This window comes from Lepisosteus platostomus, chromosome 4 (assembly GCF_059453375.1).
Source record: "Lepisosteus platostomus isolate fLepPlt1 chromosome 4, fLepPlt1.hap1, whole genome shotgun sequence".
NCBI lineage: Eukaryota > Metazoa > Chordata > Actinopteri > Semionotiformes > Lepisosteidae > Lepisosteus > Lepisosteus platostomus.
In genome coordinates this window covers 40,667,326-40,681,421 of record NC_142614.1, presented here as the reverse complement: position 1 = coordinate 40,681,421, position 14,096 = coordinate 40,667,326, and the positions used below count along the sequence as shown (strand labels likewise).

The following is a 14,096-nucleotide window of genomic DNA, read 5'->3' as shown; positions in this document are numbered from 1 at the left end:
CTTAAGCATAACAGATTACAGAGAAATGTATAATACAGTAATATAATGAGCTATCAGACTACGCTGAAGATCACAAGAAAAAGCGTTTTCTTCTTCTTTCTTTAATTCACGAGTAACAGGGTAACTTAGAAATGATGTATTTTATGTTTATAGCGACAGAGTAAGAATAACAAAATACTTCAATCCATTTCAAGCATACTGTAGTTCATGCTAAACATGACCACTTGCTCACCTCACGTGACACCCCAGGTCAAATTCTACTGTTAGATTTTCTCTTATACTATTGGATATTAACAAGCAAAAGGATCGCTGATACATCACTTGAAAAAAAAATGCAAGAATTATGTTACGCTGATAACTGTGCGAACGGTCAGAGGGCTCAATACTAGCCTTATCTATTGTAGGTTGCCAAGAGAATCCAGCGAAATAGCGTGTCAGGCGACAGGATTTGTTTCATCTCAGAAAACACGGTCTGTTCTTGAAAAGAGCAAGACATCGTTTTTGTAAATTAAGGGAATCGATTTCACTGAGCTAGCGAAGGTTTTTTTTTTGCTCGTATTATTTCGAAATATATGAATGCTTTAAAAAGCGGACTAGACGTCACTGAACTGTCGTAAGTAAAAACATTTTATTAAACAAAGTTTATCTAGCAGTGTTGTTGATTCAAATACTTTATTATGCATTGCAGTTGAATTGTTTTTCAAGAGTTTAAGTGCAGTGTTTTAAATTACGACAGGTGCAACAGGATCAGGATAATAAAAGCAGCATATCGACAAATGCGTTTGACAATATAAATATTGAATGTAACACAAGTCACAATTTAGTTTTTTTATTCAGTTAATTTTACTCGAGTAAGAATTTTCATTCACTACTGTTCAGTACAATGATTTCATTAATCCATAAGCGACTTAATGTACTACTACGGTAAATTGATATAAGAAAAATAAATTCTAAAGTAGCCCAAGTTAGTTTTGACCATTTTGACAAGGCTTGATATCACAGTTTCTTAATATAAGACTAAATTCGAGAAAAAAAACAGGAATCTAGAAATAAAAATATGCATTAAAATATTGACTCCCAGAAAAACAACCCCTATTAGGCGTTCTGAAATGACAGAAAAATTGAGCGAGTTCATTTTTGTTTTGTCATACATGGTCTAACCATAGCCAAATAATGTTTGTGAAGGGATGATTGTGTTTTCAGTAATTGTTTAGTAAAAGGTCTTCTGTCGGTAAAGATTTTCAAGATGGTTTTAAAGTAGCGTTATTATTTCAGATACAGCGTTTAGTAAGACAAAAATAGCTTGGTACACTGACAGTAGATATATATATCTTTTCATCTGTACTCATTTAAAAAATAAACGGTTGGTTGCATACATACCCAGTAAATTCCAATGAAATGTGTAATGAAAAAGAATATATGAGGAAATAAATATACTGTGATAGTATTCAAGAAATCGTCTCTCATAAATGAGGATTAGTTTAAAAGCACATCAAATTGGGAATATAGGATCTTAATGTGAGGTCTCATTTTAAAAGTTCTGTGTGAACATAAATCTCCTGTTGTAAGAAACAGCCTGGCTCGTTAGTTAATTATGACTGTACTTGATGAAAGTAGATCAGCCTGAGTTTTGTGTCAGTCAAAGTGTGGTCTAGACTATATAGACATTTTCAAGTGTCTTACAATGGTCATCAACATCCTTTAAATTATGATGTTTTTTTCCAATTAAATAATATTGGCTTTAACATGATCTATTGGTAAGAATTAGCAATGACCAGTTATCAATTACAAGTCATACTGAAATATGTCTTTTTCAGTATCTGCCATGCTGAACTTCTAATTCATATCTAATAGTGAATTAGTGAAAGAAAGCATCATAAGACCCCCAATACAGTTTAGTTTGCAGTAATAAATACTTAACCTGGTCCAGTTGTGTGGTAGTAAATCCTCAATCATTTGTAATAGAATGTTAGTATACAAGATGCATGCTGTGGATAGTCAGAGTCCTGTATCAAAAAAAGTATATCAAAGCAATTTGTTACAAACCAGTTGAATTTAGTGTCGTCCAGCTTTCTTTTTCTCATCCTCGTTTGAGTGACAGTGTACACTGCTACAAATTGTGGTAAGTACAAAAATGATAGAATTATTTACAGTTGCTATTTTTCAAGTGGTTAAAACTAGTGTTAAATGCATTTGAGACAGGTACATATAATTCTGAAGTTTTCCTCCTTAGGATGACGTGGGGTGACGTCATCCTAAGTACCTGATACTGTACTAACTGTTCCTAAGTCCAGATTATTTTTAGTCAATAAGCAACCAATTCCGACCTCCTCACTAAAATGGTTTGCAAGAGAGTTGGTATAAAAACAGATGGTAAGGAAATCAATATTTTCCTCAATTTTGAATACAACTAAACCAAACCCCAGACACATCAATTTTAAAAATGTTAATTTAGTCTTTTAGCTTATTTTCTGTACCCAGAATAACTAAATTCTAAACTAAGGCTGAGTTTCAGACATCCATCTATTAACAGGGCAGACATTTCAAGATGTACATTCTTTGTGCCTGAACTCAAAGGAAAACAGACTTCTATCAGAGGTGCTACAGATCTACCGCACTTAAAGCTTAAAATCTTTGTAGCAATATCCACATATACTTTATACTATGTACTTTTATCTTTAACATTTTGCTGCTCCTTACATGAAGTTAAAAATTATCTTGTACTTTTTTCCAGGTCCTCAAATAGAATGGGGAATGGATCAGTGAAACCAAAACAAATAAAGCAACCAGACAGGACTGTAGTGAGTCTTTCTCTTAATGGCAATGGAAACAAGCTGTTCAATGATGCTGGTACTGGCCTTAATGTCAAGGGCACATCTGAAATCCTCAGATTTAAAGTTTCAGATCTGGAAAAGGAAAGCAAAAGAAAAGATGAAGAGCTTTGTGACAAGGATTACAAAATCAAAGGGCTTCAGGAGCAGCTTGTCAAGCACACTAGAGTTATTTCTGAGCTTACTGAGGAGCTACAAAACAAGTGCATACAGCTGAACAAGCTTCAGGATGTTGTAAAAACTCAAGGTGGTCAGAGCCTTCATCCCTCACCACTCAAAGTCAGATTCAGCCAGCATGTCAGTGATTTTTTCAGTCACACCCTGAACAAGAGGAAGGGTGCAAAAGAAGGAGTGTCAGCAGAGCCCACCTCCACCTCCACTAGCAGATTTCCCAAGTTTTCTTTGGAGAAAGTCAGGGTTCGGAAAGATTCAAGGTAAGCTTACGCCCTTTTCTTCAGTCCTATCTTTCATCTACTGGGTATAGCTGGGGTGCCAAACTATTCAAATCTATGTTCTTAAACACATGATTAAGATTTTTGCAGGTTTTAGGAAATGTTCATTTTTATTGGGAAATTTGTTCATAATGTTAACGAACTGTTCATTGAGAATTTAATACTGCTGTCTTTGACCTTTTCATATAGCTGATACATCCTTTGAAACTACAAAGAATGGAAACTCATTTGAGTCTAGGCAGCAGATTTTCCACTGAAGGCAAAAGACTTCTCTGTAGATCACAGCCATACCACCCTTGGATCTGATTCTGTCAGATCTCAGAAGATAGAAACAGCGGGATCTAATCAGTATTTGGATTACATCTCTGGGTCAGGAAATCATACTGGGGACTTAATGGTGTCCATTGAGTCACATGTACTCTTCCTCTGAAACTCTTGACTTTTAGTAAGTGTCTCTTGACTTTTAGTATCATGGATATTTCAAGATTTACTGCTATGAAAGATAGGTCGTAGTCAAACACACTAAAGCAGTTATCAATATAAATGACTACATATTATAATGCAGGGGTGCCCAACCAGTCGATTGATCGATGTGGATTGTCTATGTTTGGCAAACAATAAATGGGCTATTTGACTATTTACTTTTTTTGAATAGCCTAAAAATTCATTCAGATCTTTGGATGTAATGTTGTACATTTTACTGCCCTTGTGTGTGTTTAACCCTTGTCAAATGGGTTGTAAAAGTATTTTCCCTGAGTGCAGGCTGACACTGAAAAGAAGGCTACTGGAGCTCAATAAATAGTGTTGTGAGTGCTACCCAAGAATGTTCTCTTGGTTATTGCCGCTACAGTGCATAGTGAAGCAAAACAGTCAAGTTTGACTGCCTATTGATAGTTGTAGTGTTTGAGCAAAAATGATGAAGCAAAGAGACCGAAAACTTACCGTTACCACAAGGAATGGGAGCATGATAATTTTTTGTACTTTCACATTCAAATCTGCAATTCTAGCATCTATGCAAAAAAGTGAAATATAGAACAACATTTCAAAACTGCACACAAAACGTATGTTGTGGACTTTCCCACTAAAAGTGAGTAACAGAAAAGAAAAGTGGAAAAATTAGAATCTCAACTAGTAGCAGTAGAGGCCTAATACAAGAGAGAAAGCGGCAGTCATTGCATCGTTCAGTATGTGCCACATCCTGGCTAAACACAAAGTCATTCAGGGATCGAGAATAGAAAAGGCGTTTGCTGAGGCTACTGAGTTGCTGTTTGGAGATTTCAAAAACAAACAATTTCGGTGAGGTTCAGACAGCTGTTGCCTGAAATCAAATAATTTCCCAAGTCCTCAAAACATGGTGAATATGCCCAATTAGAGGATGACCAGATGCTACTGGATTTAACATTCCTCACAGACTTGACTGAACTGCTGAATGAGCTCAATGTCGAGCTGCAGGGTAAAAATAAAAATGTAATTGAGTCAACAGCAGTGTCAACACGTTCAAAAAAAATTATAAGTGTTCTCAAGTATGCTTCTCAGTGCCAATGCTCACATTTTTTTCTAAAATGGGGAACATTACTTGCATTTTAGTGATGGGTATTGTTATTGTACTGATGTGATCACAGTCTGTTTTTCCTATATCAGAGCTTCAAATTCACACAGGTAGATCTCGCTGGACTGGCAAATGAAAAGGTACAGTAGATCTTACATTAAAAAAGGTTGGGCACCCCTGTTATAATGTGAGATCGAGGAATTGTGTACTTAGTGGACAGTGAAGAAATAGGGCAGCTAGCTCCTGGGTTGCTATTATATCCTGTAATGATATGTACAAACTGGGAAAACTAATAGTAAAATACATATGCTTTGAATTTTTCTATACACATACTGTATATTAATGCACATGCAGAGAGTAAGTAGAATATGCATGTGAAAGACAAAGGCCATCATTTTTTAATTTCTGTGGTTATTCAAAAGCTAGCTAGAAGTTATTCAAAGCAAAAAATACTTTTAAATTAATCTAAAGAATGAAAAGGACAAATCACTTTTTTTATTTGTCCTGATTCCTTTCTTTTATTTCTGGAAGCCTCTGATAAAAACATTTTTGTATCTATCTTCCTGGAGCATGTAGTATGTCTTTTAAATAGTCTTTTGGGAAGACTCTGCAAATTGCAAGGCAGTGTGGCTGTGCAAGGTCAACAGCTGATACCACTATATTCCAGTTCTGTTGCTAGTGTCATTTTTCATAAGACCTTTATTTGTCTTTGTGACTGGAAGATATTTTGAAAATTTAAATAAGTGGTTACTAGTCTTTTCTATAGGTGAAACTGACCATCTGGATGTGTAACTCTAAGCCCTATTTTTGCTCAGTAAGGCATGGGTAAGACTGAGTTCCATAGCTCACAGAGTAATTGGCATTTCTTTTCTTCATAAGAAATGAGATTCATCAATAGAGCAGGAGAACAGACACTACATGTTAACTAACACTGCTCTTTGAGAAAAGAAAATGTTGTTTTTTAAGCATATGTGGAATATACTGTACATCATACAAAGGATCCCTTAAATTATCGAAATAATATTTTGTTCCTTAGCAAGTGATGTTTTTAAATAAATAATTCCTAACCTGACCTTTTGATACCAGAAGTCCTTACTTTCTCTTTAAGAAGAAAGGGAAATTTCAAAGGGAAATAAAAAAATCATCCATCCATTTTCAAAATCACTTTACTCACGTTCCAGGTATTAGGGAACACCAGAGTCTAACCCTGCAACCATACAGCCTGGACAGAATCCTAGTCCATCACAGGGTACATGTACACATACACTCTCACACCAGGGCCATGTTTTACAGGAGCCAATTAACCTACCAGTAGGTCTTATTCTGTGGGAGGAAACTAGAGTACCTAAAGCAATCCCACATATGCATAGGAAGAGTATTCTAACTCCCTACAGTTAGTACCCCAGGAACTGAACGCGGGACCCCAGCACTGCAAGGCAGCACTGTTAACCACTGTTCCATTTTGCCACCCCAAGTTTAGTCTTTTATCTCAAATTTCCAACATATGAGGTAATCCCTAGAAGAAAAATGAGACAGCACAGGCAATCACTTGCCCCGACTTCCCAACCACTCCCAAGTGGTTAAAAAAGTAAAAGCACTTGTTTGCATTATGGCTTGAACTCCATTGTACAGACATTACTGATTTCAGTCTGGACTGTGTCATTATACAATGGTTCTTCAGGAATCCCCCTGGCATTGGGCTAATATGTGCATATGTGCATTTAAATATACTGTACATGTACTGTCTGATATATACCCTTGTCTTGCTATACAGTAGTGAAGGAACTGCTATATCATCAGGCATGTGTGCAATTGGATTACTTTCAGGAAAGGTCTTGAGATTCCACAACGTGATACTAAAGTTGCTTTGAGCTTCCAAATTTGCTTGGAAAATAGACAGAAGAATAATTGTTATTTAAATAATTCTGTAATGTACAGTTGGTTTTGCTTCAGATAATATTATACTCTGGTGTATTCCATCCGTTCATTCTTCAGTCCATTTATCTTGATGAGACCCACAGCCCTGTGGTTACAGTATTGTAACCACACTGTATCACTGTATTTATTATTAAGAATGTCCAGGGGTTTCATGTAATATTTGTAAGTTGTTTAATTTTCTTTGATAATATAGTCAGGCAGCTTGAGCATCATTTAACTCCTCCAGGTCTATTAGTCTTTCGTTTAAAAGTTTTTTTTAAACTTTTTTTTACATGCTTTTTTTCATGTTTATGTTAATAGAAATGTTCACAGTATGTGATTATTATGGTTTGCAATATGCTTTTCAATACATAAAAGAACCATGCTGGGATCCATTCTTCCTGCTTTAATGTCTCTGTCTAAAACGTATGCTTGATAATGTTTAAAATGAACGGTGTCAAGTATTTTGTAAGTGGCTAGTCATTCAAACAGAAAAAGCATGAAACTAACATTTAGTTAAGCAAATTATTATAATTGAAAGGCTTAAAAAGAACTGTTTTAATTATTAAGCATTTTAACCATGTGTTTACTTACTATTCACAGTCAATTTGAAATATAGCTTCATAGATTGTAGAGCTTTTAGTTTCTACATGTACAATGTACCTCCCATATTATTTACACTTACAATTCATTCAAACCATTTCATATTTGTATTTCCTTTTCTTTGCTGTATAATTCACGAAAATATATTATTTAAACTTTCAATATTTATTTAAACTTATACTGTGGAAACCCAGAAACTGATAAAATGATTATATAATAAAAATAGCTATATTCTTGAAATGTAAATTCTAAACATTCAGCAATAATCCTTTGACAACTAGAGATCTTTGTAATTTCATTTTTTTCAGTTATTAAAAAAACAATATTTCTGTAATGTTTTAACATTTGGTCAAATGATTATATAGCTTTTCAAAACTGACTAGCTAATTTCTTAGTTGCACAAAATAATTCCTGTGAGGATTTAAATGATATATGAAGTTTTAAGACACTTCACTATTGTGAAATTACAGTATGTATTCAGGTATGTTATTGGATGGTTTAATCTTAAAGAAGAAAACAGTAGTAATCATCTGGTTAATGCATTCTTACAGATAGTGACAAGTAAAAGAAAATGCTTGGATTATTACCGGTACCAATATGTTCATAACAAGGATTTTCCTGTCATGTAATATAATTTGGCTGACAGATTAGATAAAAATAAGTAGTTTAAAATTCAATTTCCCCTTTTATTTGAATGTGGAAATGCTCTGTAACCCCCGCCCTGTCCTTTGGCAAAGCAAGCTTGCAATCTGTTAAAATGGCCTTAGGGCACTGAACACATATGCACACAGAAAACCTCACATCTGTCTCTTACAATACATGTAAGCACACTTAAATGAAAACCTCCTTCAGATATACAAATCTACTAGTAATCTTGCTAAAAAGCAAGATATTGTAACTTGTTAGCAAACAATAAGTCCACAGTCTTATTTTAAAGATATAGTTAGGTTTGTGTATGGCCTATAGAATAGAAAAATTGCAGATGAATTTTATTCACTGTGTATCAATAAACTTACCTCTCCTACAATGTTGGAGAATGCTGTTCAAACAGTCTTAAAGAAGCCAAAGATTTTTTCAGAAATGCTGTAGGGATTATGTTATAATTAATTTAATGGCTCCAGTAAACATTTAATCAAATCCAGTTTCTTTTGGGCAGATGTTTTTAGCTGTAACTTTATTGTTACCTGTGGACGAGTAATTTGAATGTACTGTCTTGCTGCAAAAGTCCAGATCTCTGTTCAGCAGTTCTAACTTTTTAAGTGATATATAACCCTTAACAATCTGAGTTAAATTCAAGATCCATAAAATGTCATAAAAGCTATATCTTTACCTTTAACAACAATTGAGGGCAAGTTAGAATAGTAGGTAAGCCTCTGGTCTAGAAACTGGAGGTTTGTGGGTTTACGTCCCTGCTGCAATCCATCTGTTGTACCTTGGAAGAGGTACTTTACCCCTGGATGGACTAGATGGATGAAGGGAGGAGATGCTTATTCATGCTTTTCATACCATGGATAATATAAGCTGTGTCCCAATGAGCTCATGTAGCTGGGGTATGGAAATTATCTGTTTAATAACAGTTGGCTTTAGAGGTAGATGTTTTTTTAAGAGATTTGATATATACTGTATAACAGGAGTGATTTTATTTTTGTTTTGTTCCATTGGCACTCACAGTTATTTGTTGTGTTTGACAGTGTGAAGAAACTGATCACAGAGGCTCTCAATAAGAACCAGTTTCTTAAGAGGCTAGAGACGCAGCAAATCCGAGACATGGTGGAGTGCATGTATGAGAGAACCTACAACCAAGGAGAATATGTCATCAAGCAGGGGGAACCCGGCAATCATTTATTTGTTCTGGCAGGTACTGAAAACAATTAGAAAAATAATACAGGATATGGACATTTACCTTTTATTAAGGCTAACTAAAAATGAAAACATATTACATATAAGGTATTACTATACACTATTACTACAGTTAACACTACATATAAAGATTCCCATTTTGGAATGGGTTAAAAGTTAATGGTAGCCCCTCATGATATCGCAGCAGGTATAATTAGGAGAGAACTGCAGGAAAGCTTTAATTGTTGTGTTGAACCAAGATTATAACCAATGAAAAAATAATACAGCTTACAGAGTTTTCTGGAAACAAGAAACCAATAAAGTGTAGAAATTGTAATTATAATATATTACAATTACAAGTAATTATTTGGTCTCTGAAAGGGAAATTAAGATTTTCATTCCATTCATTTCCAGTAACTGTTTTATCCCTAGAAGTTAGCAATGCACCAGAGTCTACTCTGGCCAGCCCAGGACACAATGCAGAGTGAAAACCTGGACAAAACCCCTGTTTCTTGCATGACACACACATTAAGCCTCACAAATATAGGTGTAGTAATTTAGAGATGCCAATTAATCTTTACAGCATGTCAACGGGATGTGGGAGGAAACCTTATCACCTGGGGAAAACTCATGCAGACACAATGTGAACATTTAAATACACACGGGTTTCTCAGCATGGTATTAAGGACCCAGGACCTGAGTGCTGTGAGGAAGCAATGCTATCTACTGCTCCACTTTGCTGCCCTGTACAAATTTTGTTTCATTTTCTAATTCTGAATGGTGTCAAATGCATTTAATTTTGGAAAGGTCAGATAAGTTTTTGGTGATGTGGTGGCACAGCAATTAGCATTTCTGACTCACAGCGCTGGGGCTCTGGGTTCAAGTCTGTGTGGAGTTTGAATGTTCTCCCCATGTTTATGTGGGTTTTTTCCAGTTTATAGTCCCAAAACATACTGGTAGGTCAATTGGCCTCTGTAAAAATTGGCGCTGGTGTGAGTGTGTATGTGTTAATGTCAGTATGTGCCACACACAAGGAACTGAAGTGCATGATTTTTTATGCTAAAAGATATATGTAAATATAATAATAATTTGGCTTAACTCCTAATATAATTTTTTAAAAATGTTTTCACCCTTGTTACAGGAATGTCTAAAATTAGTGTTATTATATACAGTATGTGTAATGGTTAAATGGCATGTGTTAAAATTTTTAGCACCTGGTCTTAAATTAATATTTAAAAGCTTTATTTTTGTGCATATTTAGTGTTTATGTCCAAACTTAAGCCAGCACAAAAGACGTCTTATTGCATGTAAGCAGATGAAAAGTGGTTCTGTGTTTATTTAAACAGACAGTTTAAATTTGTGCCATTGAATTAAACAATTGAAGACTTTAAGGGCGGTTAAATCAATAATGGAAGTAATCTTGTTTCGATTAGGCTTCCTGCAACAGCCTTTATTTACTTAGCATTTCTCATAAATTTTTCAAATTTGGCCTTGAGTGTGATAAAATGTGAGCTTTTTTCAGAAATCCTTTGACATATATGTTTAACTAGACCAGTTAATGGTTAGTTGGGAGATTAAAGCATTCATTACTAGTCAGAAAATATGTAGCAAAATATGGCAATTGATAATGTACTTATCTCTCAATCCAAATCATAATGATGCTTAATAATTAAAATAGAAGAATAATGTTTTTTCATATTCCTTTCACAGAGGGACACCTGGATGTCTTTCAGCAGAGCAAATTATTAACAACAATATCTATGTGGACTGCATTTGGTGAATTGGCAATATTATATAACTGCACCAGGACCGCATCAGTGAGAGGTAAAATATATTTGGTTTATAATAAAAAATTGTCGTGGAAAATAGGGAAGACATGCATATAAGAAAAAAATATTTTAAAAAACTATCATACTCTACATAATTATTGAAATTGCATATACAGTAAGAAATGTTAAAATACTTAAATATAATGAAAAACATTAAAATACAGCCAGTGAGTATTCCAACTAATAGCTTTTGTCACATTTTCAATATGTCAAAGGCCTTAAGAAGAATGGGAGCTCTGTCTAGTTAAAGTATGAGATTTCATGAAACTGCAATCAAAGAATGACATTGATACAACATTATTCTGGTCATAATAGATGGGCTCTTGTAGGGTTCTTTTCAGATGTTCCCTCAGTAATCGCTTGTAAAGTGCCTGTTTTGCCTAGGTGCATCATTCTTCAAAGAGCATCTCATGTTAAATTGAGTTGGGATTAATCAACTTTATAAACCAGACCTTTCTGGTGACTCCTTTGCCTGTGAGGTTTGACTTTTGCCAGTCTGACATGATTATGCACTATACTTCTCTCTATCAGAGCACAAAGATTGAAAAATCTGTGATGACCCGGCTCTCTCTGTGAATAACAGCTGTGTTTTGAATTACCTGTAATTTTAACTGTCACTCATTTGTGAAAAAACAAAACTCCTCTGCTCCTTGTTTCACATTTTATTATTCTCAGAATAATATTGATATCTCATCTAATACTGTAGGGACAAGACCTATTATTACATGTAGAATTAAGTTTTATTAAGTTCTCTGATAATATTTGTGTGCCTTGACCAGACAGCTAGATCCAAAATACAGAGGATTGTGGCTAAAGAGGCCCCAAAGATAAGAGAATGTATCAGTGCCTAACAGTGTAATCATATATATTAATGGAAAAAAGAAACGCAACACCTCCTCCTCTATACTCTGGCCCTCCCAACATATAATTTGCGTGGAACAGGCTGAAGAGTGACTCATCCGTGAAGAGGACCTGATGCCACTGCTGACGAGTCCATCGCAGCCTCTGTCTGGCCCAAGGCAGTCGGTGTGATGTCTAGGAGGTGTGAGCAGAAGGCCTCTGACAGGTCACCTTACTCTAAGGGCAGCAGCATGGAGCCTCACTGTCCTGTCACTGATACGGGCATTGTGTCTGCTGGCAATTTCAGCAGCAGTATGGGTAGCAGATCTGAAATGATCTCTTAGATGGACCAGTCTGATGTGTCGGTCCTGGTCTAGTGTGGTCACTGGAGGGCGACCGAATCCTGGACAGTCATCTGTCCTGTCAGTCTGCTGAAACCTTCTCTGCAGTTGGGACACAGTGGAGCGGCTTACTCCATAGTGTCTGGCAATGCTGGCACATGACATACCTGCCTGCAGCAATGGCCAATGGCCCTCTCCCTTGCTTCTGGTGACATTCGAGGCATTATGGAATGCACAGAAAACTGACTAACTGTGGCCTTTTTCTTGTAGTGACCTAAGTTTTGAATTAAGGCCTTTTTAAAGGTGACCTGATAAGGCATTGTTCCACCTAGACCTTGTTGGGTAAAAGTGCACTTAACAAGCTTTTCTTGTGATTGGCAAGTTGCAGTGCCTCACTGCACAAGCTGTATTGCTGTTTAAAGGGCTTAAAACAAATTGATAACTTTTTGTGAAAGTACATGAGCTATAACTATAGTATTCTTATTCCAGAAGATGTTGCGTTTTTTTTTCCATCAGTATATATCGCTGATAGACTAAATCAAATCTGTAGTCTTTTTTGTTCACAAAACCATGGGTCCAAGGTTCATGGGGTCATGGGGTTCATGGGTCAAAGGTAGGTCCACCAGTGAGAGATCTGCAAGGTGTGTTCTAAAACAAAACCCGACAGCATCTCAGCCAATCTCTAACTTGTGTTGCTGTATCTTAAAAGCAGGAATCAAAGTCATTTTTGTTGGTTAATTCACTAGGTCCTTATCTCTCTAGCTTAAACTGGCAATCTGACTTTTCTAACCATGTGACTGCAAGCAGTCTGAGTCAGGACATAAACTTTTCTTCAAGACACCAGGCCAGAGTAAGTCAGTAAAGTACAGATATTATTTCTGCAACAAAAAAAGTCTTGTTAGCTTGAATTGACTGTTATTTTTGCCTGATCAATGGAATTAGACAGTTGGACTCTCTTTTTTTGTCAACATTGAATATCCAAGCATATTCAATACCAAGCTATAGCTGGGACGAACCACGTTTTCCCATATCTTACGGCTGGACTGCAAGGAGAACAAACTGCATGCACAGACTGTTTTACATAGCGTTTTTTAAGAAACTCAGCAAGAAGCTAACTAAGGCAGAGCTGCTAAGCAACGCAAGGCAAAGCTCCCCCTCTCCTTTTTGGTACGGGGACTCCTGTCAGAACAGAGCAGCTGCAAGTGGACCATGGACCAACTCCAAGCCCTGTCTTACCAGTGGAAAGTTTAACTCATCAAGGATGTGTGGCCAATGAATCTTTGAGTATAAAACTTTATTTATATTATAATTCTGAAGAGTTACATTATTCCATACACATTTGATGTTTAGTTCATGAGAGTAAATGCATACAGAATACTTGTAATATAATTGTAAATGTAATGCAGTTATATATTGAACCTGTGAGGTAGACCATAACACATGTAATATTCAATGTAGTTCAGGTGGGTAGCTGCGTCAGCATGCGTAGGCTGCAAAGGAACAAGTAATAGGTTTATTCCATGCTGAAAAAAAGAAGAGAGAAAAAACACGACACCTGAAGAAGGCTCCACGACCGAAACGTTGTGTTTTATCTCTCTTCTTTTTTTCAGCATGTAATAAACCTATTACTTGTTCGTTATATTCAATGTGTTAATTTGTAATCCCCGAGTTAAATATTAGCCATTTGTATCACAGCAGATTGTCACTGATATATTCTTTTAGTTTGTTCTTTATGTATGTTCTGGTTTAAAATCAATAAATTGTATGTTGTATATTTAGAATCCATCTGTGAAATTGTAAATTATTATTTTTGAACAGTCATCAAGTGCTCTTACAATTTACTGTAACAATATTCTGATATTTACAGTAAATTAAAACTCCACATCACCTACAAT

At 35.6% G+C, this 14,096-nt stretch overlaps 1 protein-coding gene across 2 annotated transcripts in view; it reads left to right on the top strand.

The window, feature by feature from the left end:
* The first annotated feature begins 246 nt into the window (after nucleotides 1–246).
* prkg2 (protein kinase cGMP-dependent 2) overlaps nucleotides 247–14,096 on the top strand; it is a 65,209-nt gene continuing 51,359 nt past the window's right edge. Inside the window, exons 1-4 of one of the 2 annotated variants that reach the window (XM_088629482.1) lie at nucleotides 247–613; nucleotides 2,735–3,265; nucleotides 9,044–9,210; nucleotides 10,902–11,015. In XM_088629482.1, the coding sequence (XP_088485608.1) occupies nucleotides 573–613; nucleotides 2,735–3,265; nucleotides 9,044–9,210; nucleotides 10,902–11,015 (853 nt within the window). In that variant the 5' untranslated portion in view covers nucleotides 247–572. The remainder of the gene's footprint in view (nucleotides 614–2,734; nucleotides 3,266–9,043; nucleotides 9,211–10,901; nucleotides 11,016–14,096) is intronic. The other variant, XM_088629483.1, reaches the window with a different exon arrangement.